Source organism: Harmonia axyridis, chromosome 5, assembly GCF_914767665.1.
Source record: "Harmonia axyridis chromosome 5, icHarAxyr1.1, whole genome shotgun sequence".
NCBI classification, from domain to species: Eukaryota; Metazoa; Arthropoda; class Insecta; order Coleoptera; family Coccinellidae; genus Harmonia; species Harmonia axyridis.
This window is the reverse complement of record NC_059505.1, coordinates 40,722,881-40,749,927: the sequence shown is the minus strand read 5'-3', so window position 1 is coordinate 40,749,927 and position 27,047 is coordinate 40,722,881. Positions and strand designations below refer to the sequence as shown.

Here is a 27,047-nt window from a genome sequence, read left to right as displayed (position 1 = left end):
GAATAAGTCAAGGAATCGAAAACGAGACCATTCACCTTCAATATTCCCTCTGAACCTGAATCCTTTCGATGATAATAGGTGTATAAATAGGAAATCGTAGTTTTCTAATGAATAATGTCAGCAGAATAATGAGGTCGGATAATAAATTATCAATGATAACCTAACGATCTGTCAACAACTTGCCTACGCTACGTTCCGGAATTTTTTATGGAATTGGTGCTCTAGTGTACAGAATGTCCCAAAATAAATGCTCAGTAAAAGTAATTGGAGAACTATAAGACTTGAAAAATGATCAATGATTTGTAATGAGATATAAAAAATCAGATCGTGAATATCTGACTTCGTTCTCGAGTTACAGGGTGTTTTTGAAACACAACTGTTTCAAATATTTCGCCATATCTTGGTTTCTGTTATGAGGTATTCAAGAAATTCTAAACGTTTTTTTCGGTAATTTTATAGTTTATATGATAGTCATAACATATTCTAGAAATTAATTACCGTTTTAGAGATATAGAGGAGAGTTGGGGTTTTTTAAATGGGACACCCTATATATGTCTTGATAAAAATTATACTATATATTAATAAGCATCGAAATTGGGACACCCTGTACATCCATTATTTTCATGAGCTTTTTCGTTACCAAAAAAGTGATAAATGACATGTGTTGAAAGTGTCACATAATTCTATGTTTTCGAGAAATGTCACTCTCACAGGTTAATTCATAGAGTAATAAACATAGATAGCGGAAGTATACGTAATTTTTACATGTCCCCAACATGGTTAGATTACGTTGTCGGATTTTGATATATTTTTAAATCCACAATTTTACTACATCCTTGTGAATGTATATTATATTGGATGAATGAATATTGAATATTTGGAATCCGATATTTTCCTTAATTGTCAAATTGATAATAAGCAGAATATTTATTATTTTCTGTATCTACCTGCTGAAACCCAAGGTTTGGCAACTTTTGCTCTCCTAGTGTCATCGGTTGTTTCACGTCGTTTGGCTCGCTTGATGTTTGTTTTCTGAATTTCTGATATATTTGGGGATTTATTTCAATATATTTTGAGTTAATATGAAACTTTGAGTAACTATGGGACATCAGAAGTGCTTTTTTGGGGAGAAACTCGCGAATTTAGTGAAATATCGTAACACTGATATGTTTTCATTTCCGCGCGCTTCATGCCAAATTTGATAGTTTATGTTGGGGACCAAATTTTCTTACTGAAAATGACATATTATTCCTTTATTTATGTTTATTACTCTGAGATTGTATCCTATTATAACGATTAGAAACTTCTTCAGAAATTTCATGAAAAAATAACAATACGAATTTCAACAAGCACTCAGTGCTCTCTTATTTTATAGGATTTGAAACCTATGACCTCAATTCTCCAGGTAGAAAATTCAATAACTCAATTTTTCAGACAATAACCATCTTTGACTCATAAAAGACTAATATACTTTCTCTCTGTATAAACTGACAGCTGAATCAACAATTCCCAAACTCCTAATGATTCATAAACTTCCAGGAATTACAGGAGTCAACATTATAAAGACCCAAATGATCGGTAAATCTCGATACCCAAACTTTCAATCGACCATACCGGAAATATCAATCTTAATAACCTTAACATTAAAAACTGGTTTGACAGTTACCGATATCTGTGATCGGCCCATTTAATTTCGATGCTCGACAACGGTGGCGCACAGAGAGAAGGTCTCTCGGCATTCCACGGTATAAAAGTTGCAGGCGAAGGGAGTAAAGATCTCGAGGCATAGAGGTATGTCACGGTATTACGTTACGACATTTTCAGTGACGGACACCAGGTGACTCACGTGATACGTATTTCGAAAAGTTGTTGCGTTTCTCGCATCGGTGGTATGTAGCTGGAAGGGGTCGTCTTCTGCGTAAACCAGAAAGCAACCTCCAGGTCGTGGAACAGCCGGTAAACGGATGGAGGAAGCAGGGCCGGACCCACCCGGAAATTTAATTTTTTTCCCTGGTTTTTAAGGCTTCGTCTAAATGAATTCTTAATGATAATCAGGTGGAAGAGTCGTTAGAATCGATATCAAAGTGTCTACAGCCGGTTTTGAGCTATAATGAACAAGATTATTGTTACTTAATTTAGTTTCCGTTAGATTTTGAGCTTTTGTGTGTGCTCATATTCGTCTGTTTGTTTTTTAAGTTCGCATAAACCTTAAAAACATTATTTTTTCATGAAATAGTTCATTTCAAATTATAATCGGGCCAATAATTTTTCAAGAAATCATGTCATGAAACATAGAATACGCTCTATTAGAGATGACGTCACACACCGCCATTTTAGTTCTTCTGTCAGTGTTCGGAATCCAAACAAACAAATTGTCATTCAAATTAGTACGGTGTCCTTGAAGTAATTGGCTTATTTTCATAAATAAGAGTATTTGAGGAACGATTTCAGTTTTAATTGATAGATAGAAGGCACGAGATTAATGCCAGTAAGTTCGAACTTGAAGTTCAACTAATAAACACGACTTTTTACAAAATCTGGGGAATGATACAGGATTCAAACTTACTGGTATTAACCTCGTTTCTTCTGACTATCAATTAATATCGAAATCGTTCTTCAAATACTCTTATTTTGAAAATAAGCCAATTCCTTCAACGACACCATACTAATTTGAATGACAATTCATTTGTTTGGATTCCGAACACTGACAGGAGAACCAAAAATGGCGGTGTGTGACGTCACACTGATAGAGCGTATTAGGTGGAAGAGTCGTTAGAATCGATATCGAAGAGTCTAGGGCCGGTTTTGGGCTATAATAAGCAACTGAATCGATTATTGCTACTTCGTTTAGTTTCCACTTTTGTGTGCTTATCCATATTCGTCTTATTTCGAGAAACCCTCAAAGCGTTATTTTTTATCAAACAGTTATTTCTGTTTATAATCGAATCAATTATGTATTTCCATAGAGTAATGAACATAGATAGAGGAAGTATACGCAATTTTTACATGTCCCAACATGGTTAGACTACGTTGTCGGATTGTGATATATTTTCAAATCCACAATTTTACTATATCGTTATGAATGTAACGGGTGTTTTTTTTTCGAGGTATATAACTTTAAGTTGGCATTACTGTTCAAGATGGCGACCGATTTAACAGCTGTCAAGTGATTTATTCTCAGTTTGGTTCGGCAATTCATCATGAATAGACTCACGCCTGAACAACGCTTGCAAATAGTGCAATTTTATTTCGAAAATAATGGTTCTGTGGGGAATACGTATCGCGCACTACGTCCATTTTATTTTGTTTAGCGATGAAGCGCACTTCTGGTTGAATGGCTACGTCAACAAACAAAACTGCCGCATTTGGAGTGAAGCTAATCCTCAAGTGTATGTCGAAACACCGTTACATCCAGAAAAACTGACTGTTTGGTGCGCTTTATGGGATGGTGGAATCATTGGTCCGTACTTCTTCAAAAACGATGATGGCCAGAATGTTACAGTCAATGGTGATCGGTATAGAGCCATGATTACTAACTTTTTCATTCCTGAATTGAACAACTATGATGTCCAGGAGCTGTGGTTCCAACAAGACGGCGCAACATGTCACACAGCTCGTGCCACAATCGATTTATTGAAAGACACGTATGGTGACCGCCTAATTTCACGTTTTGGACCTGTGAATTGGCCTCCAACATCTTGTGATTTAACACCGCTAGACTACTTTCTGTGGGGCTCTGTAAAGTCAATGGTCCATGCGGATAAGCCACAAACCCTTGACCATTTGGAAGATAACATTCGCCGTGTTATTGCTGATATACGGCCACAAATGTTGGAAAAAGTCATCGAAAATTGGACGTCCAGATTGGACTACATCCGAGCCAGCCGTGGCGGTCATATGCCAGAAATCATATTTAAAATGTAATGCCACAAGATTATCTTGCGGATAAATAAAACTCATGTCAATCGAATAATCCATCGTTGTTTTATTGCAATTTAAAGTTCTATAGCTCTAAAAAAACACCATTTATAAATGAATATTTCGAATATAAATCTGCTGTAATAGTTGTGAATAAATAACCTCCAAATAAGTGCTTTATTAATAGAAAAATATGGATTTCTATCAGTGCAGCAACAAAGTAACCCCCTCCAAGAAAAACGTTGAAGATAACTCTCTTAGGCCCTACACAGGAAATGCTGGTACAGCCGGATACGGCCCTGGAGTCCCATTAATACAATAGGCCTTCGTCGAAGTCCACGACCTATCAAGGACACCTGGTGAAGACACACAAGTACAGCGGCATTTCCACTATCCTTGCGCCTAGTGGACCTCGCTGGAAGAAATGCAGTAGCGCCATATCTGGCTTCTATTACGTCTTCTCTGACCATAACTTCACCGGATGGTTACGTTGACATCGCGATGAGGCGTTCGATTTCAAGTTCGAGCGATGTGAACTTGGAATTTCAGCGCGTTGGGTTTGATGTTTGTAACTATCCGAGTTTTGGAAAATTGTTGGCGGAATATACGTTTTTTGCTGGGTAAACGCCTGAAAATCACAATAATTAACATTCAATCATATTTGAAATAATGATTTTTCGTCTAAAAATAATTCGAACAATATTATATATAACTTTATAAACTTTCAGCTTCCTAGGTAGCTCATTAGTGAGAGCAATAGACTTGTGATTCGTAGGTTGCGAGTTCGGTTCCTGCTCGAAGAGGTCCTTTTTCCGGTATTAAAAATTGTCTGATATATATAGAGGGTGCTTTTTAAAACTCGATCGCTATGCAACGCGAAACACGCAATTTTACCCAAGAGGAATGTGCCCAAGCGGTAGTTTTGCGAGAAGAAGGGTGGACATACACAAGAATTGCAGAAAGGTTTGGAGTTTCCCATACAAGTGTGTCCAGAATGTTGCAGCGATTCAGGGAGACAGGTATGAATGTCCGAAGACCAGGACAGGGTAGACCACGGGTAACAACTGCCATTCAAGAACGTTACTTGAGAGTTTCTTCGTTGAGACAACGGTTTGCAACCGCTCGCCTCCTTCAAAATCAGCTTGAGCAAACTCATGGGGTGCAAATTAGCACTCAGACAATAAGGAATCGCCTCAGAGAATATGATTTAAGGCCTCGTGTCCCGGCAAGACGCCCAGCTCTTACCACAGCCCATCGAAGGGCGCGTTTGGATTTTGCGAGAGAGCACATCCATTGAGAAGAGGCTGATTGGAAAAGAGTGCACTGAGCATATCTTTCATGTGGACGTCTGTATACAAGGGAACGTCGATCACAATGGTAGAGGCAGAATCTAGACTCATCTGTGAAGAGAACTCTTTCCTAATCAGCCTCTTCTCAATGGATATGCTCTCTCCCAAAATCCAAACGCGCCCTTCGATGGGCTGGGGTAAGAGCTGGGCCTCTTGCCGCGACACGAAGCCTCAAATCATATTCTCTGAGGCGATTTCTTATTGTCTGAGTGCTAATTTGCACCCCATGAGTTTGTTCAAGCTGATTTTGAAGGAGGCGATCAGTTGCAAACCGTTGTCTCAACGAAGAAACTCTCAAGTAACGTTCTTGAATGGCAGTTGTTACCCGTGGTCTACCCTGTCCTGGTCTTCGGACATTCATACCTGTCTCCCTGAATCGCTGCAACATTCTGGACACACTTGTATGGGAAACTCCAAACCTTTCTGCAATTCTTGTGTATGTCCACCCTTCTTCTCGCAAAACTACCGCTTGGGCACATTCCTCTCGGCTCAAATTGCGTGTTTTGCGTTGCATAGCGATCGAGTGTAGAAAATCAAACGAAAGAAAAACTATTGATCACTAGAATTGATCGAGAACAACTGATTTCAGTATGGACCCAATACATTCAAAATCTGATAATCTCATCTATTTTTTATTCCTGCTGGGAAAAAACATCTGTATTGAAGAAAAACGTTGAAAGTGGATAACATATGCATGCATAATTCTGATAAAAATAATTATCATTGAGATCACCTTCAGTTGTAGAATAAATTTGAGATTTTCATAATGTGCGTTAATTCTTTTGCGCAGTGTATATTCGCGATTCAGGTTTACAGCAAGCTGCCTCTCTCTCAAATTCTCGAACGAGAATTACCCTTTACACTAATTAGTAATTACGACATCGTCCAGTATTTTTCGTAACACAACAAGTCTAATAAACCTTTGTGTACAAATACCCAACCGAAAATTCCACACACACAAATACCAACCAGCATTCCACACAATACCTTATCGCACCCGCTAAAACGCCCACCAAACCCAACCGGCGGTGGCCACCCTTAGGCCCTTCCAGGTCACCTAAAGGCGAGACCCCACGGCAGGATCTCTCTCTCTGTCTCGCAAAGTGCGTCCACCCCCTAAACGATGCACTCCCAGCGGCAGTTTTACATTTATACCGTTCTGCATATGGAGGCAGACACTACCCCCGAGCAATTTTACTCGATAACCTCAGAATGCCACTTGAATGGAACCGATAAAAGTCGTTGCATGACCCCAACTTACTCGTGTGTGACGCGTCGGTAGACACAACGAGGGGAGGGTGGAGAGGGCAGGGAACTGAACAGCGGCAGGTAATGCAGACTGGCACTTTCTTTAGCCTGTCACGGTGGCCCAACAATGCTTTCCGTTGATGGCATATCGGGTATGCAGAAGTTTACAAATGGATAAGATGGTTTTTCGGGAAACTTATTTTATGTTTAGAATGGATCGGCAAATTCGTTATGGCGAAATAAAGGAATTGCAGGATTTGAATTGGGTACCTTTTTTGGTGACATTGTGACAGCCATGTCACGCTGAGGAACTTTCAATCGTTGGTTTCAATAGGAAAATCGGTCTGGCACAGTCTACGTTGATCTGAACCTTTTAGAACATTAATAAGAGGAACGGAAATCGCCTTGTAACTGATGCATTTGTTTTGATGCCAACATTCGTCAGTCCTTGTCTGACGCGACACTATAGCAGTAGCGTAGCATAATTTGATTAACTTCGAAATATTCAATTCATGCTCAAAAATAGTTTATAATGTGATTTATTCCTAACAATTCTAAAAAGGTTAATATTTTTCTCAGTTTGATGATTTAGCTATTGTGAAGTTATGAAAAAAGGATTCCTGATGAAGCCTTCAACAATCAAATCAGGATTCTCCACTCCAATCGGCTAGATTGTGATTGGCGACACTAAACTTCCATCTCTCTTGTATTCGGGATCGAGCACAAATGTTTACTTTCCGTTCCTTATATCTATATTCTAAGATCTGAACTAACCACAAAAAAATGTGCTGTCATCGAATGTGAGTAGCGATAGACAGCTTCGTTCTCTTTGGAGTTTATCAGTATCGCATAAGCCAACGTCGATGACAACGAAAAACAAATAAGAACAGAGAATTATTGAATGAAAAATATTAGGTGTACAACTTAGCTTCCTCCGTTTTGCAATAGATGGATGTAGCAGTAAGTGGTAGTCGAAATAAATAGATCGTAGATGTCATATAATAAGCTAAGGTATTTGAAACATAACGTCATCGAAATATTAGTCGATTTGTCATCATAAAGTTATTCTCGATTGAACATTGCAGCTTACAAGCCAAATACTCATCACTTGCGGGAAGTTTTAATTCTCTGCTTCAATATGAAGAAATCTGTGGCTGAGGATCGTCGAATGCTCTCAAATACATATGGTGAGGCCGCTGTTAGTGAAAGAACGTGCCGAGAGTGTTTCAACTCTTCAAGAACGGTGATTTTGACGTCGAAGACCTGCATAGAGGTGGAAGAGAGAAGGTTTTCGAAGATGCAGAATTGAAGACATTACTTGATCAAGACTCGTGTCAAACGCAACAAGAATTAGCAGGATCATTGGGAGTGACGCAACAAGCCATTTCAAAACGCCTGAAAGTCATGGGAATGATTCAGAAACAAGGAAATTGGGTACCGTACGAGTTGAAGCTGAGAGATGTTGAACGGCGTTTGTTTGCTTGAAAACAGCTGCTTGCAAGGCAAAGACGGTAGAGATTTCTGTATGGCTTTTTGACTGGAGACGAAAATTGGTTCATTACGATAATCCCAAGCGCAGAAAATCATGGGGATATCCCGGCCCTGCTTCCACGTCGACGACTAAATTCACGGTTCCAAGGTCATGTTCAGTATTTGGTGGGACCAGCTCGGCTTAGTGTATTTTGAGTTGTTGAAACCGACTGAAACAATCACAGCTGGTTGGTTAAGCAGTTGAAAAGGCAATTCGTTCAATTTTACTATGTCGTTCATATTTACTATTGTCAAATTGTGACAAGAAGCATTGTTTAGGTGAAAGATAATTTGTTTTAGAGCGTATTTTCTTAATTTCAGTGCTCAATCGATCCAATAACGTTATGTAATATTCACTGTTGATGGTTTCACCGTTGGGAAGGCATATTTATGTTTTAAGTCAGTAAACTCACCTTTTAACCGAATGATAGCAAGAATTGTCTATACTCTTTTCGATCGACCTCGGTATATGGCGCGATGCTAAAGTTTCAGTTCTCTTCGTGTCAATCCTCAAGACTCGTTCGGTATGATTCTGTAAGCCTATTAACTTTTTTTTATCTCATAATGGTGTCGTGAACTTTTAATTCAATTATGTGGGGATTTCAATACCATTGAAATTTGAAATTTAAGCGTTTCAGGGTATTAGAGAGCGACATAATACGTTTTTACGAGTATGCCTATATTCGACATGAACTCTACGGTGTTATCGACGGAAGTTTGATGCGAAATTGCTGAAAATTATAACCAACTATTAATATTATCCTCGTATTCAGAGAATATTTCAATTCTCGTAAAAATAATATTACGCTACGAGTTTCGAACCTGGAGCTCTGCAGCCTGAAATCCGAGGAGAATTTTCTTGTATTTATAAATCTGAAACCATTCAAAAAATGAGGAAAGTCGGTAGATTTTTGGGTGAATATATATTGACAAGAAAACTGTTATATTTCAGGATAAATCAATGGAAGTTTATTTAATTGTAAAGGGGAAGGTATGCCAACAACGATGAGAAACGATATGTCAACATATGTCATTTTCACTAAGCAAATTTGACATATTTTAGGAAGAAAGATCATTGTCTCAAACCCCAATAGGCAAATTTTTTCTCAAAATTATGATTGGGTTTTCATAAACGTCTAATAGGACATCTCGGTAAATCACCTTGGATTTAAAACATAAATGCCATGAAATTATCTACCATAAAAAATTCATTTCAACAATATTTTTATCTTGTTTTATTATTGGTAGTTCTCATGCGCTTAAAAATACACTAATAATTAGCTGTATTTTTCATTTACAAATAATAATAAATCAAATTTAAATTGTAGAACCAGATTTGAATTTATTCCACCCCAAACGATCGCAAACTTCCATCATCGAAAATTATAAACCAATAAAATACGAACGTCATGCTAAAAATAACAGTGATACCAACCGTCTGAACACAAACGTTCGTGTTTGCCATTATTCTCAAAACACCCAAATTGTTTTTCACGAACATTTGTATCAATTTATTCAAAACTCGTATATATTAGGATATCGATCAGAATCCACTTCGTTGCTATTCAATCGTCGAAATCGTTCGGTTATAAATTACCAAACCCATATTTCGTTAATTTCACGTCGATTTCGGAAATAATAACGCAAAATCGAACATCGACGTCGATAAGCATCTGGTAAATAATAGAAATATTCGTTCGCGTGAATGCACAGCGCTATGTTTTTTCTGTGTACTTTCGATGGATATCTGTGCGCTTTTGTCTGCCAGACTTGCTCGTTACGCGTAATAACATTGTCGGGAACGTTTCTCTGTGGTTGACGTTGACAAGACGTCATTTTTAAACACGTGCCATTGTTGCATTGTTTGGGAACACATGGCAAAGAGATTCTTGTTGGTTTGGTTTTTTATTGTGTTTAAATATCGCTGAATAATTTAAGTGATTTTGAAAATTCTATCGAATAACCTACTATAGCTACATGTCACGAAATCTGTCGGATTTTCAACAAATATACAGAATTTCCCAATAAGAGGTGTTATTTTGGCCAGCTGCCAATTTTGGCAGTTGACACGTAAAAACTAGGCTATTACTAAATGACTGTAGCCATAGAGTAATAAACATAGATATAGGAAGTATACGCAACTTTTTCATGTCCCCAACATGGTTAGATTACGTTGTCGGATTGTGATATATTTTCAAATCCACAATTTTACTATATCGGTATGAATGTATATCATATTGAATGAAATATATTTCTTTGAGTGATTCCCGATTGAATATGCAAATTTGAATATTTAGAATCCGATATTTCTCCCAATTGTCGAATTTATAATAAGCAGAATATTTATTATTTTCTGCATCTACCTGCTTAAATCTAAGATTTGGCAACTTTTGCTCTCCTAGTGTCATCGGTTGTTTCACGTCGTTTGGCATGCTTGAAGTTTGTTTTCTGAATTTCTGATATATTTAGGTATTTATTTCAATATATTTTGAGTTTATATGAAACGTTGATTCACTATGGGACATAAGAAGTGCGTTCTTTGTAGAGAAACTCGCGAATTGAGTGAAATATCGTATCACTGATATGTTTTCATTTCCGCGCGCTTCATGTCAAATTTGATAGTTCATGTTGGGGACAAAATTTGCTTACTGAAAATGACATATGCTCCCTCTATCTATGTTTATCACTCTGAGACTGTAGCTCATAGTGTTGACGAAAACCTAGATTTGTCGATTTCTCGTCAACCTTGAGAATTAGGAAAATTTTAAATACACATCGTATTGCAATGTGTTTTATTATTTAACCAACAACTCCTGTAAATTTTCGTCCACCCCTTCTACATTCAGGGGTGTAGAAACTCCCAAATTGAATTAAAGACGTAAAATTAGATAGCAAACTTTCTACATCTGATACGACTCAATTATTTCGTATTCTTCAGTCTATCTTTCGCCATTCTTCGATGTTAATTAGTTCAGATCCAGGTTGACGGGGTTAAAATTAGGGTTAGGGATCTACCCCCCTCCCTTCCCTGCAAGAACGCCATTACTCACAAACGCCTGTTGTTTTAGAAACGGCTGAAACCGAGCTGAGAAATTGGAGAAAGACATATATAATATATAACCCGTCATTATTCTTATGAGAAATTAAGGTGAACGGCGAATTGCGATATAATAATTTCCATCTAATGAGCCAGTGCAGTGGCGTGCGTAAAAAAGGGGTCAAATGATGGAGAAAGAAATTTCTATGATTCTATGTAGAATTTTGTTTTATTTGGTTGGTCAGGATGATCCTGACGTATGCTGACATCTGACAGCTGTCTGAAATGTCAATCTTGGGAATTAGGCTATGATTGACGATTTTTATTGGTAAAATTGGAAAATACCATAGAATAATAAACATGTCCCCAACATGGTTAGGTTAGGTTGTCGGATTGTGATATATTTTCAAATCCACAGTTTTACTTTATCATTATGAATGTAATTATATTGAATCAAATATATTTCTTTAAGTGATTCCTGATTGAATATGCAAATTTGAATATTTGGAATCCGATATTTTTCCTAATTGTCGAATTTATAATAAGCAGAATATTTATTATTTCCTGTATCTACCTGCTGAAATCCAAAGTTTGGCAACTTTTGCTCTTCTTGTGTCATCGGTTATTTCACGTCGTTTGACGCGCTTGTAAAGGGTGTTTTTTTCCGAGGTATATAACTTAGTGTAGGTGAATCACTCTGTATAGTCCTATTCGATCATAACATTTTTTCACTACTTTGTCCAACTCCTTAAGAGTTCACGTTTAATTTGGAAACACCCAGTATAAATTAACATTAAATAAATATATAAAAAATCTGCAATTGAGATTATCGAACAACAAGAATTCCAAAACGAACCAATAAAAATGTAAATGGAAGAAACACCGTCTGGCTGCTCTGGGATCCCGCTCTATTACCCAAAACATAAAACGAAACGTTCCCAATGCACAAATATAAACAGGCCGCAGCTCCGCAACATCTCAATCATTTATTCAGTTCGTAGAACACAGAAACACATGTAACGGTTCCGTCGATTGGGCGTGACTTTTCCGATGCACAGAGCCTATTAAAACGCCCAACAAAGGGCCATAATACCGCAAACTTCTTCTTATCAACGTCGTCTAACATTTCCTGAACTGGCAGCAGCCCGTAGGAACCGTAATTATTTCTACTTGCAAGAGCAGGTGCATGTGTTGAATTTTCTCATTTATTATTACTCCTTTAAAGCTTCCTAAGTGGTGTACTTACCGAGTCTTGAACGTCTTTTTCAGCGGAAAAACGTGTCAAGTTGAGCGCGGTTTTTCTGTGACCGTTGCAGTACGTCTATTTCGACACAATTCTATGGTTATGGCTGAACATGAAAAACACGATAAAGAAAATACCTAGAGAGAAATAAATCTGTTCGCGAAGTGGCCTTCGTTCATTTTCCATTCAACATAATCTCAGAGTAATAAACAAAGATAGAGGGAGCAAGTAAGTTGTCCCCAACATGTACTATCAAATTTGACATGAAGCGCGCGAAAATGAAAACATATCAGTGATACGATATTTCACTCATTTCGCGAGTTTCTCCTCAAAGAACGCACTTCTTATGTCCCATAGTGAATCAACGTTACATATCAACTCAAAATTAATTGAAATAAATACTTAAATATATCAGAAGTTCAGAAAACTAACTTCAACCGCGTCAAACGACGTGAAACAACCGATGACACTAGGAGAGCAAAAGTTGTCAAACCTTGGATTTCGGCAGATAGATACAGAAAATAATAAATATTTTGCTTATTATAAATTCGACAATTAGGAAAAATATCGGATTCCAAATTTTCAAATTTGCATATTTAATCGGGAATCACTCAAATAAATATATTTCATTCAATATAATATACATTCATAACTATACAGGATGGCCATTTGAAAACGAAACAGACGAGATTACAGACGAAATAAAGTTTTTCGATAGAAATGCTCGGACAGGTCGATTTCTGTTTCGAGGGGGACAACTTAAGATGTAGGTTACGGACGCATAGCGCTTCAACCCTTGCTACTACAACCCTCACCCCCAAATTTTGAATAGGGAAGATGGGGTGAGTGATACCTCATTTGAAAGGTATTTTTATACTGATTTCAGCACAGTAATTGTTTTTTCATTTTATGCATTAGTTCTCGAAATATTCTTAACTAAGTATTTGAAAATGAAGTGGTGTTTTCATGGCACTTGTAGTAATCGACATTTTGAGCTTCAAAACAACCATGACTGTGGCTTCCTTCCTAGCTAACTAACGCATGAATATTTCGAGAACTAATGCATAAAATGAAAAAACAATTACTGTGCTGAAATCAGTATAAAAATACCTTTAAATTGAGGTATCACTCACCCCATCTTCCCTATTCAAAAATTGGGGGTGGGGGTTGTAGCAGCAAGGGTTGAAGCGCTATGCGTCCGTAACCTACATCTTAATGTTGTCCCCCTCGAAACAGAAATCGACCTGTCCGAGCATTTCTATCGAAAAACTTTATTTCGTCTGTAATCTCGTCTGTTTCGTTTTCAAATGGCCACCCTGTATAGTAAAATTGTGGATTTGAAAATATATCACAATTCGACAACGTAATCTAACCATGTTGAGGACATGTAAAAATTGCGTATACTCCCTCTATCTATGTTCATTACTCTATGATTTCAGTAAACCACGAAATTGTCTTCAATCTGTTGACTGATGAATTAGAGCACTAAAATTGCGGCAAAAACTGTTCGTTTTTCTGTGACCGCTACGTAAACGACATATTAATCGTTGCAGAGAGCATGGTGCAAGGCCGAAATGATTATGACGTAATTATAATTAAGAACCGGACGCATTTGAACTCCTAAGACAAAAGCGTGTGAAAGTATTCGTACCAACAAAGATCCTATATGCACAAATTGAAACTGCCGGTTGTCATTAACTATTGCTAGAAATAGCTGTCATCAAGCTGCCTGAAGAAGATCTCTAAGTATACGAGAAAAAACTACTTACGTCATCAGTAATAGTTCGGTTTCGAACCACAATGGTTGGAAATTCATTCACATTGTGATGAGATCTGTGGTTGAAAGTCTGTCGATGGTCAGTTCTGTCTATGTCCAGAAATTAACGTGGTTGCAGATTGTCAGTTACATTTTGAGGTTATTTACGTCATGCGATCTGAATCTGTTTGGATTCGATGCAACAGGATCGTAATGATACGAAAGTAAGAGGCTTCGCTACCATGTTTGAAACTGTCATTTATGTTGAGCACAGTTCTCTCGATTCTTGATAGCAAGATATATATCTAAGTGAAAACAACGCCATGTTATTATCCCACAATTTTATGATGATAATCTTTCTTTTGTCTTTGAGAATTTCAGATATAAGATAGATGTTGAAACACCATTTGGAAGATACATGTCTCCAACATGGTTAGATTACGTTGTCGGATTGTGATATATTTTCAAATCCACAATTTTACTACATGAATGTATATTATATTGAATGAAATATATTTATTTGAGTGATTCCCGATTAAATATGCAAATTTGAATATTTGGAATCCGATATTTATCTTAAGTGTCGAATTTATAATAAGCAGAATATTCATTATTTTCTGTATCTACCTGCTGAAATTCAAGATTTGGCAACTTTTGCTCTCCTAGTGCCATCGGTTGTTTCACGTCGTTTGGCCCGCTTGAAGTTTGTTTTCTGAATTTCTGATATATTTTGGCATTTATTTCAATTAATTTTGAGTTAATATGTAACGTTGATTCACTATGGGACATAAGAAGTGCGTTCTTTGTGGAAAAACTCGCGAATTGAGTGAAATATCGTATCACTGATATGTTTTCATTTCCGCGCTTCACGTCAAACTTGATAGTTCTATTGGGGACAAAATTTGCTTACTAGAAATGACATCTGCTCCCTCTATCTATGTTTATTATTCCAAGGATTTTTCATATTATGACGTACGGAACATAGAAGTTTGAATTATCAGTGTTAAAATTTTTCAGCCTTCTACACGGAAATAAAACTAAACTTAATCCTTCGGTTTTAATATTCCCTACCTTTTCCTTTTAAAACGGATTTTTAGTCATCAACACACCCTTATATTCTGACACGGTAAATCTCCTTATTTTTAGCCCTACCCCAGTCAATTAGTCAGCGTGGTTCTAGGAGAACAAGCCGGCTTACAAATTATAACAAACCCAAGTACAAAAAAGACAATATCGCCTTGTTAAGTGTGAGATATATCTTCCTTCACACCAGAAAGCTAACGGTGCGAGGGCTATTTAAGGAACTTCAACCCTCTCTATTAAGTAATTCCATTGGCAATTCGGCTTACACCCAAACGGCTAAATAAATCTCGTCCGAGTCCATCGAGAAACGTGACGCTGTTGCACGTCCTCTATGTTCCGAAGCGGTCACAGAAAAAAATACATAAAAGTAATGATGGTGAATCAAAGATTCAGCGCGTTCGTTCAGTGACAATTGAAATAAATTATACTGATTGAGTTGAACGTGATTTTTTTTAAAGGGTTTTCCAATAAGAGGTTTAATTTTGAATAACCCGCTATCTGTCAAAAGACGATGATTTTGTTTTTATTGTTGATTTAATCCCTTAGAGTAATAAACATAGATAGAAAGAGCATATGTCATTTTCAGTGAGCAAATTTTGTCCCCAAGATTAATTATCAAGACAAGAAGCGCGCGGAAATGAAAACATCAGTGATACGATATTTCACTCAATTCGCGAGTTTCTTCACAAAGAACGCACTTCGTATGTCCCATAGTGAAACCACGTTTCATATTAACTCAAAATATATTAAAATGAATACCTAAATATATCAGAAATTCAGAAAACAAACTCCAAGCGCGTCAAACGACGTGAAACAATCGATGACACTAGTAGAGGAAAAGTTGCCAAACCTTGGATTTCGGCAGGTAGATACAGAAAATGATAAATATTCTGCTCATTATAAATTCGATAATTATGAAAAATATCGGATTCCAAATATTCAAATTTGCATATTCAATCGGGAATCACTCAAATAAATAAATTTCATTTGATATAATATACATTAGTAACGATATAGTAAAATTGTGGATTTGAAAATATATATCACAATCCGACAACGTAATCTAATGTTGGGGACATGTAAAAATTGCATATACTCCCTCTATCTATGCTCTATGGGAACAATAAATTAATAGTCAGTTTTAAAGAAAAGTTAGATAGCAAATTGTAATAATTTTTTTTTTACCCACTCATCAACTAAAACCCCGTATAGGTAGTAGTATTTCAAGTGTACACAAAAACGGTTACAAATTTTCCATATATCCAAGAGAGCAAAGACCGAATAAATATACCAGACGCCTCGTACACGTGTTACAAACCCGGATAAACAAACCATGTGCCCAAACACATCTTCCGCCCATTCATACGTTCGGAAACGTATCATATGGCCAAAATTGGTTCCGCCTCACATCCTACACACTCTAAAAAACACACTGCGAAACGCACCCTCTAACCCCAATCGAAAAGAATCGCTTAATTAGGTTAGCAATCGTTCCATATGCCGATTAGCCGAAAACTGTCCACATAACAATCAGAACTAGATCGGATGGATTATTTTAATCGTCATACGCGCCTTTGTCGACCAATGAGAGGGCGGAATATCATATGGGGTGCGTTCTATGATCTACACCGTATGGGACACTTGTAAGGTCATCTGTCCCTGGGGGTGCGTTTGGAAAAATAGACACTGTAATCGCATATGTTTAATTTAAGGGTGGGGACAGGTGGATGAGGTCAATGAGCTACGATACGGTCGGTTATTTGTTGAAATAAAGCGGGGTTTTCTTCGTTAGCGGGCTATTGTTGGTTTGAATCGGAAATATGGTGCAGATTCAACGATTTGTTATTCGTTCTGTTTTTTCGTTTTCTGAAAAACGTAATTTGTTAATTCGTTTTCTGGGCGACGTTATTTCGTTTTCTGGACAACGTTATTTGTTTTTCTGAACAACGTTATTTGTTATTTTGTTTTCTGGACAACGTTATTTGTTATTTTGTTTTCTGAACAACGTTATTTGTTATTTCGTTTTCTGGACAACGTTATTTCGTTTTCTGGACAACGTTATTCTGTTTTCTGGACAACGTTATTTGTTATTTTGTTTTCTGGACAACGTTATTTGTTATTTCGTTTTCTGGACAACGTTATTTGTTTTTCTGAACAACGTTATTTGTTTTTCTGAACAACGTTATTTTTCATTTTGTTTTCTGGACAACGTTATTTCGTTTTCTGGACAACCGCTCGCAAGGCGTTTCGAATGCTACTGACGAATCGTAGTTGAAATGTAACAAGGCCATAAACATCCAATAATGTAATTCTATGTCAAAGTTTCTTCCAATGAATAGTTTCATTTCGATATTGAAAAAAACCAGTATATTTTAAGAGTATAGTTATAGAGGAAGGTATGCCATTAATGATGGAAATCGATATCAGCCAGATGACCGCAAAGGCTACGGTTACAGCACCATATCCTTTCAATGACATTTTCCATGACCAATTCGCACATTTACGCCTGTATGTCGTCGACAATTCAGGCTACAGCCTGAATTGTCAGCTACAATTCCCGGTTGTTCTTGAGCGACGCACACGGTTTCGATTTTCCACATCACTAACTTGGCCCAAAAGCTCATATTTTTTAACCAGTCTCACTATTGTTGACCGAGACGTGCTTCAGGATGACTAAAAAACTGCTCTAGTTTTATGAACTGTGATTGCAAAATTTTTTGGAAACTTGAATAGTAATAGGTATGAAGAATTAATTCAACAGGAAAGACAATTTGAATATTCGAATTTTTCAACTGATAATCAATTAATTAATGACAAAAATCAACTATTCTTTAACTATTTAACTTTAAATATTTAAAATGATTGGTGTGTATATGTTGTATAGCGGTAGGGATCCATGTCGAGCCGAGTCGCCAGAATTGTCTTAAACAATCTAATCAGTAAACACACCAGTATTTTAGTAGGTAAGATATATAATAATAAAATAGAACCATGTAATCTGTGTGAAACTGAGATATTCCCGCATTTTGTACGGCAGAATGAACGTATTTTCCACAGAATTAGAGAATAGATATTTATAATACAAGTGCAGAAGCCATTGATATTCTTCCACGAGTTCAAAATTCAAAAACGAGCCACGAAGTTGCGAGTTTTTGAATGAACGAGTGGTAAAATGAGCCTTCTGTACGAGTATAATACACTATTTTCTTTGATTCATTGCATTTTCATTGAAATTAATGAAATATTTCCATAATATTTAGTGATTTTTGCATTGAAAAATGTTGGTTGGCAGAACTCATTCCTTGAAAGCCAAATTGATGAATTGACAGATAAAGTCGTGGCGGAAAGTTCTGAGTACCAACATATAATAATAAAATATAACCATGAAAACTGTGCGTTTCTGATATATTCTCGCACGATTTTGTTCTACAAGATGTGGAAGAATGAACGGAATAACCACAGAATTAAAGAAACGAATTTTCCGTTTTCAAAACGTCAATTTTCGAACAATTCAACATTCCAACGACAGCTGACACTAATGACAGTTACCAACGGATGACGGATACCAACGTGATAAACCAAAATTTCCCCTACCTCCCTCGTAACACCGTCGGACACCTTTAATGAGATGAAAACTGCATCGAGCTGATCGGCGTACCGTGAGAGACATTCTGGAAGCCACCAAAGCGCGAACCCGTCCGGGATCGGGTGTCTGAACGTCCCCGTAGCGTTTCCGTCGCCCGCGGGCTTCGTCCCGTACGTTTAAGGTCCAATTCCCCCGCACACGCTCGCTAGACGGCGATCGTACGTCATACGGCATTACCGTATGCAATAACGCCAGGATTGGGATCATCCCCGTGTGCCTTTTTCGCATTTTTTTTTTCGGTTGCCAGTCGGAACGGCGGAATTGACGGTTATATCTGGTAAAGGAAGGGCCGGACGGCAGGATTTGTATGCTGTTTGGTTTTTTGGATTGTAGTGTATGGGGAGCTTTAATTTTGAGATTTGCGTGTTTTTGGTCGGAAATGGTCTGGTTTGATGTTGAATTGTGCTCCGTCTGTTTGTTTGGTGTCTACGATAAATTTTAATGGGAAACGTTGTAAGATTATGGAGCTTGTACAGATTGAAGAACAGACAATTCAACAACTTTACACCTATACGATCTTATTTTATCAAATTAAAAGAGCAAACATATTGTCCCTAATTTAGAAGAGATAATCACAAATGGTCACCGAGATCTTGTGATTTCACACCTTTAAACTTTTTTTAATATCAAAATGAAATTTCTTTGTGGAAAACCCTTTATGAAAAATTTCAACTTAAATAAACATGTGACTATTGTGTCACAGAAGCGAAAGCAATATTTCTGATAGGACTTTGGGACTAAGATGTCTAAAACGCTGATGTGCTCACTTCGTGACTCACTTACTCTTGAAAAACCTTAAGATTGAAGTGGAGATTTTAGAAGGGACCACAATTTTTGGATTTGAATGGTATTGGTTTTTCACTTAACTTCCGCATCATTTCTTATGGTGCTTATGTTGTCTTTTTGTCAATGTCGTGTTTTAAGGTTATTTGGTCAATCCATATAGTAATAAACATAGATAGAGGGAGTATACGCAATTTTTACATGTCCCCAACATGGTTAGATTACGTTGTCGGATTGTGATATATTTTTCAATTCCACAATTTTTCTATATCGTTATGAATGTATATTATATTGCATGAAATATATTTATTTGAGTGATTCCCGACTAAATATGCAAATTTGAATATTTGGAATCCGATATTTTTCGTAATTGTCGAATTTATAATAAGCAGAATATTTATTATTTTCTGTATCTACCAGCTGAAATCCAAGGTTTGACAACTTTTGTTCTCCTTATGTCATCGGTTGGTTCACGTCGTTTCGCGTGCTTGAAGTTTGTTTTCTGATATATTTAGGTATTTATTTCAATATATTTTTAGTTGAAATGAAACGTCGATTCACTATGGGACATAAGAAGTGCGTTCTTTGTGGAGAAACTCGCGAATTGAGTGAAATATCGTATCACTGATATGTTTTCATTTCCGCGCGCTCCATGTCAGATTTGATAGTTCATGTTGGGGACAAAATTTACTTACTGAAAATGACATATGCTCCCTCTATCTATGTTTATTACTAATAATTACTAATAAACATAGATAGAGGGAGCATATGTCATTTTCAGTGAGTAAATTTTGTCCCCAACATGAACTATCAAATCTGACATGGAGCGCGCGGAAATGTCCCAGGCTCAGGCCTGGGACATTAAAATGACATTCGTATAAATTCGCAGGAACCCGCAAAAAACGTCACCTCGCCCTTGACACCTTCGTATAACCTAACCAACAAATAATGTGACAAATAAGTCTAAAACGTGCACTTATGTCCAGGCTTTTTTGTTGCCTACGGTGTTTGATTAGTCTCAAACAGCCACCTACCATTGCGGTTCCCAATTCACATTCCGTCATTTCACCGACGACCTTTTTGATATGCAATCAGTGTGTGTCACGCGAGCTTTGTTACGAATTCGAGCGGTCAAAGGAACGAATTTTCTAGCACGAATAACAGCGACTTTTGAGCCTTTTTCGATTTTACGGCGAACGCGTACACCAATTGTAACGTTAATGACGTTTATATATTTCTATGACTCTGGGTAGTGGTTATAGGTCGGCCGTTAATGACACTAATGACAGGAGGCGTTCGGCTTTTTTTTTAATTGAGTCCTATTTGTATTCAGCTTTTATAGAATTAGTTTTTTTTATGTTGTGGCTGATAATCTGGTTTATTGTTTCCGATGTGAAACCTTCCAGGAATATTTTAAATATCCTAAATTTTGGCTTGTACTTATTGACAATGAATCGTAGTAACTTTTTCAGTTAGCTTTGTAATAATTGTAACGTTAATGACGTTTATATATTTCTATGACTCCGGGGCGTCGTTATAGGTCGGCCGTTAATGACACTAATGACAGGAAGCCTTCGGCTTTTTTTTTAATTGAGTCCTATTTGTATTCAGCTTTTATAGAATTAGTTTTTATGTTGTGGCTGATAATCTGGTTTATTGTTTCCGATGTAAAACCTTCCAGGAATATTTTAAATATCCTAAATTTTGGCTTGTACTTATTGACAATGAATCGAAGTAACTTTTTCAGTTAGCTTAGTAATAATTGTAACGTTAATGACGTTTATATATTTCTATGACTTCGAGGCGTCGTTATAGGTCGGCCGTTAATGACACTAATGACAGGAGGCGTTCGGCTTTTTTTTTAATTGAGTCCTATTTGTATTCAGCTTTAATAGAATTAGTTTTTATGTTGTGGCTGATAATCTGGTTTATTGTTTCCGATGTAAAACATTCCAGGAATATTTTAAATATCCTAAATTTTGGCTTGTACTTATTGACAATGAATCGAAGTAACTTTTTCAGTTAGCTTAGTAATAATTGTAACGTTAATGACGTTTATATATTTCTATGACTCTGGGTAGTGGTTATAGGTCGGCCGTTAATGACACTAATGACAGGAGGCGTTCGGCTTTTTTTTTAATTGAGTCCTATTTGTATTCAGCTTTTATAGAATTAGTTTTTATGTTATGGCTGATAATCTGGTTTATTGTTTCCGATGTAAAACCTTCCAGGAATATTTTAAATATCCTAAATTTTGGCTTGTACTTATTGACAATGAATCGAAGTAACTTTTTCAGTTAGCTTAGTAATAATTGTAACGTTAATGACGTTTATATATTTCTATGACTTCGAGGCGTCGTTATAGGTCGGCCGTTAATGACACTAATGACAGGAGGCGTTCAGGTTTCTTTTAATTGAGCCCTATTTGTTAACAGCCTTTGAAAAATTAATGTTTAGTTCTTTGGTTGATAATCTGACTCATTGTTTCCGATGTTAAACCTTCTAGGAATATTTTAAATATCCTAAATTTGGATTTTACTTGTTGACAATGAATTCAAGTAACTTTCTCAATTACCTTGTAATAACTGCTTCTGCCAGCATACATTCCATATTGAGAAAGAACTAGAAGCTGATAATTTAACTAGCCCAATTAAAGAGATTGCCGAATTGTTATTGTCGCTAAGTTGGTCAAATTGTTCTCTATAGAGTACAAATTAAAATTAAAGACTCGTTGTGTTATTTTATTCAAATTTGACATAGACATTCCAAGTTGAAGTTTTGATATGCTAATTTTGAATGCAAATATACAGGATGATATTTTTTCTGGAAAACTTCCCGCTGCTTTCCTCCAGATCTTTTTTTTTTTGAACCACTGGTAGTTTAGAAAAATATGAAAAGAAACTTTGGTCCAGTACCTCTTGTTTTTTTGTTGTATCTGCTACCGATGTCCAGAAAAAAATTTAAACAATTCTCTAGTTATTCTCAGGAAACTGCAAACTATTATGAAGGTCTAGTAAATAAGCTATGATAAATAAATCAATTATGAGTTTTGGCACTTATTTACCCAATCTGTAACGAATATTAATAAAAATTGATTAACTTGGTATAATCACAAAAAAGTAGGGCTAAAAGAAACAACCTGTATCTTGAAAACAGAGCGTTAGCCGGACCATGTTTATAAGACTTTTTCTTGAAATTATGCGAGGAATCTCTCATTTTCCTTTGTACCTTAAATTTAGGAACACCCTGTAGAGTATAATTCAGCCAACTTAGCGACAACAAGAATTCGGCAATATCCTTAATTTTTTTTCTGTAAATTTTACTCGAGATTTTACCACTCTGTATCTCAAAAGTTTAGGACATAGATTCATATGAACTTTTTTCTCGAAATGGCTTTAATAATGACCCTCCAGCATAAACGGAATATGGAAAAACACATAAAACAAATAAACTCCATATGAGAATCATGAATATCATCTTTTGTCTACTAAAAGCAGGTTTTATTTTCGGTATTGAAGCAGTTAGGTGTGAAATATTAGTGAATTTCCTTCATTATTGAGAAAATATCGTACAAAAACTCACATTGGCAACACGCCCTGTGTCAAATCGCCATCAGGTACTTTTCCGCCAACCCCGGTACCAACTAGAGTACTCCAAAAATTCCAGGCTGCTCTATTATTTACCTGAACAAAGGAAACAAACGACCATTGGGCCGAAGACTCGATTGTTCCCATGGGATCCTGTCTTGCCATTCCATTTTCACAGCGAATTCCACAGTAAATATGGTAATTACGTAATGTAATGGATCATTCGAAATTAAATAGGTCTTTGCTCTCGTTACATCGTAACACTTTTTGAAACGATTTTGATAAGAGTTCATAAGTTGCATTTTGACGAGAAAGCGACGGCAGTTAAATTATGCTATTGTTTTATTTACTGAATCGACATGCGAGCGAATAATGAATAGAAACAGGGCAGTCTGAGGTTTGAAATTGACACAATTAAGGACATTATTCATTCTATGCAAATCCGGTTGAGTCGATGGTGTTTCTTATTCTATGAAATATTCATAGACTTTGTGTTTCAAGAAATTGATGTTATTGGACTGTTTGTTTTACAATTATGAGGAGAAATTCACGAATTTTCTATTGAAAAATGGGGCTAAAATTTCGCGATCACCATATAAAAAATATTTATGGTTTATTTTATCATGTAATTAACAAAAATCTTGTTGAATAATCATAAAGAAAATACTAATCATAGCAAGTTTCGAAAACTTGGCAATGTTAAGACATTGAACTCGCGTTCAATGTTTTCAAAAAAACCGAAACAAACAGTTGCCACCATCTGTGAAAAATGTAGTAAATCGGTAACCAAGACTGAACTGACTTTCATTCATGTTAGGAATCAGACCTTGGAAAACAAATGATTATCCAACAATAACAATGATCCTCAAACTGAATAATAATCATGAAAATTGCTTTATCGTCTCACCTGAGTTGACTCTGGTCGGATAAATCAGGAGAAGGCAGAAAATTACATAATTCAGATAGTCAACGCCACTATTCAGTCGTTTCAAGCACTTTAGTCCGGTTACCATCCTCGTATTACCTGCGAAAGGTAACAAGAGTACACTCCTAGCCATTATTGCATTCTACCGACACATTTCTAAAAACTTTTCTGGTTAGATCACAAGTCCCGCGATTTGTTTAGTTCACAAAACTTGATAATTTCACCTTACATCGCGAGATAGACGACGGCGAATCTAGACACCTGTGGATGCTGCATGCACCGTTAAATACAAAGTATTCCAACAATTCTCTGGCATTCTCACAGAAAAACGCAACGTAGCATGGACATCGTTTAGGGATTCTCCGTTCGATTATACTCCAGCTGTTTCCAATCTTTTCAAATGCACATTTGCACCTTTCATTCGTACTTTGAAGTTTTGTAAAGTTTGTAATTCGACAACGGATCAACACGGCTGCGCTTGCACATTACGAAGAACGGCAACCAACTGAGGAACGGGCTAGAGCGCTATGCGCGGTGTTGTCAAGTTAACTGAATTAAATGCCAAACAATATGATCAACGTTTTCATTGAACTTTTCGATTTTATTGGATGAAACATCTTGATATTTACTGAATCAAGTATGGAAACATTATTGGGAGGCTCTTATATCTATAACATCTCATTTTCAAGGAATTCTTGTCAATATTGTTTCCAAACATTTCATTGCAATTCATAAGTTCTTAATTTCGCGATAAATTCGAAATTCTTTCGACTAATACATATTCAGTACTGAAATTATTCAAAATTCATTACGAACACACATTGTTGCAGGAGCATAGGGTTCTTTTTTAAATTTTTCTAATTAAAATTGTTACCTTCATCTTTGAAATACTAATTTTAAGTCTTAATGGCGTTGTTCTTGTCGCAATAATAGACATTCCGTTAAGATAATATTTCCAAGAACAGATTCTGGTCTAGTCTACGAACTACCCCTATCATTAGCATGTAATCAGCAAAATAATTGCAAAATGAGAAAGTTTTGAATTTTAGGATAACATTTTGTGCTGACATCTATGTTTGTAACGGATAAACTTCAAACTAATATGTTACAGTTTTCTGTAAATTTCTGGGTTAAAAATAATAAAACTCAAATTGAAATATTTATTTATTTAAAACTCATAGATTCTGAAGTTATTCAAAGTAAATAATTCATTGAACTCTAAATTAATTAAATGAAAATCTGATAAATTCTCTCGACCGTTCAACCAAAAAAACTTTTTTTATTCTATGCTTATGCACTTAATTTCTGTGCTTAATTTTTGACACATGTCAGATACTTTCTGTGACATTCATTCATAAGTTCTTTTCGTAACCTAGCTTACTGGAGTATAATTGTGTTGGAGGTTATACAAGATATAATTCAGGTAAATTCTATAATTTTATAATACATCGTATTGAAAATATTTCAGTTTTAGTTCAATAAAAGTTCCATTATCACATCTACACAAGTAGTTTTGCTAAAAATTAATTCCTATTTTAGTAATTTTAATGTTTATAGTTCGTCTTCCATAGACTTTCAAGTGATTCATATTTCGAATATTTACTATCATATTGTTGCTGAAATATTGAATGAGTTGATACACCAATAAGTTAGTTTCTTTGTGTCCTTTAAGTAGCTATCAAATTATTAGTGTGGTGATATTATTTCAAGGTTATTTTCGATGTACTAAGTTATGTTTTTTTTTTAGGATGGTGCGTATGAACGTGTTGAGCGATGCGCTCAAATCTATCAACAATGCTGAAAAGCGTGGTAAAAGACAAGTTCTGATCAGGCCATGCTCCAAAGTCATCATTAGGTTCTTGACTGTAATGATGAAGAAGGGTTACATTGGTGAATTCGAAATTGTAGATGATCACAGAAGTGGCAAAATCATCGTCAATTTAACCGGTAGATTAAACAAATGCGGAGTTATCTCGCCTAGATTCGATGTCCCAATTACACAAATTGAAAAATGGACCAACAATCTTTTACCCTCAAGACAGTTTGGGTAAGTACTTGTTTCATAAGTTTTAAATTGTCCTGTGGTTTTGAGAGATCTATGTTTGTTTGTACAGGGTCTCTTGTATTACGCAGGTAAATAATATTCAGGATCCCGTGCCAATATCACCTTTTCCGAGATACTTGGCTCCGTATATCTTGAGACATTATACCCCTAATAATGTATTATCTTGATAAAGATTTTAGTAAATAAGGGGTTTGAAACTTCTTGATTTGTCTTCCTTGTTTTTTAGGAGCGAATAGATATTAGATGTAAACATTGAAGTGGTTTACGTGTGTAGTGACTCAACTTCAAGCTGCATTAGTAATCTTTCAAGCTTTGGAATTAGTGCTTCCTCTTATGAATGCAATGATTCCCAATAGAAGCATTGAGGAGAAAATACTTTAAATTACTTGTCTATCAAGGCACAATAACAAAAAGCAGGATTGTTTATTTGCTGTAGAAACAAATCGAGTTAAACTCAATTTACGCAAGATCTTAATTTCTGTAATGAAATCAAACCAACTTCATACTATAATTATTATTGATCAAATTGAAAATGTAGTTTTGTTTACACCTCACTTCTAACTAAATTATTGTTAAGGTGATTGAAACTAAGTATGTTCATCGAGTGATTAACATTTTATTTATTTGCAAGTTCTCATGCCTGTTGATTGTTAGGTTATTTATTCACGAGTTATTTGTATTCTGCTGAAATTATATTCAGGGCAATAGCTTATTAATCTTTTTTTTTATTACAGATATGTTGTATTGACTACTAGCGGTGGCATCATGGACCACGAAGAGGCTAGAAGGAAACATCTTGGAGGCAAAATTCTTGGTTTCTTCTTTTAGTAATTTGTATCAAATAAATATATAAAACTAAATCCATCTTTTATTTATA

At 36.0% G+C, this 27,047-nt stretch overlaps 2 protein-coding genes across 2 annotated transcripts in view; one reads left to right on the top strand and one right to left on the bottom strand.

The window, feature by feature from the left end:
* Window positions 1-24,633, bottom strand: part of LOC123680938 (protein sidekick-like) — a 68,881-nt gene extending 44,248 nt beyond the window's left edge. Inside the window, exon 1 of the mRNA XM_045619061.1 lies at window positions 24,088-24,633. Coding sequence (XP_045475017.1) covers window positions 24,088-24,238 — 151 coding nt within the window. The 5' untranslated portion in view covers window positions 24,239-24,633. The remainder of the gene's footprint in view (window positions 1-24,087) is intronic.
* Window positions 24,634-25,421: 788 nt separating this feature from the next.
* Window positions 25,422-27,030, top strand: LOC123680021 (40S ribosomal protein S15Aa). Its single transcript, XM_045617654.1, has 3 exons — window positions 25,422-25,528; window positions 25,853-26,152; window positions 26,905-27,030. The coding sequence occupies exons 2-3, from the start codon at window positions 25,854-25,856 to the stop codon at window positions 26,996-26,998; spliced, it is 393 nt and encodes a 130-aa protein (XP_045473610.1). The 5' UTR covers window positions 25,422-25,528; window position 25,853; the 3' UTR covers window positions 26,999-27,030.
* The last annotated feature ends 17 nt before the right edge of the window (window positions 27,031-27,047 follow it).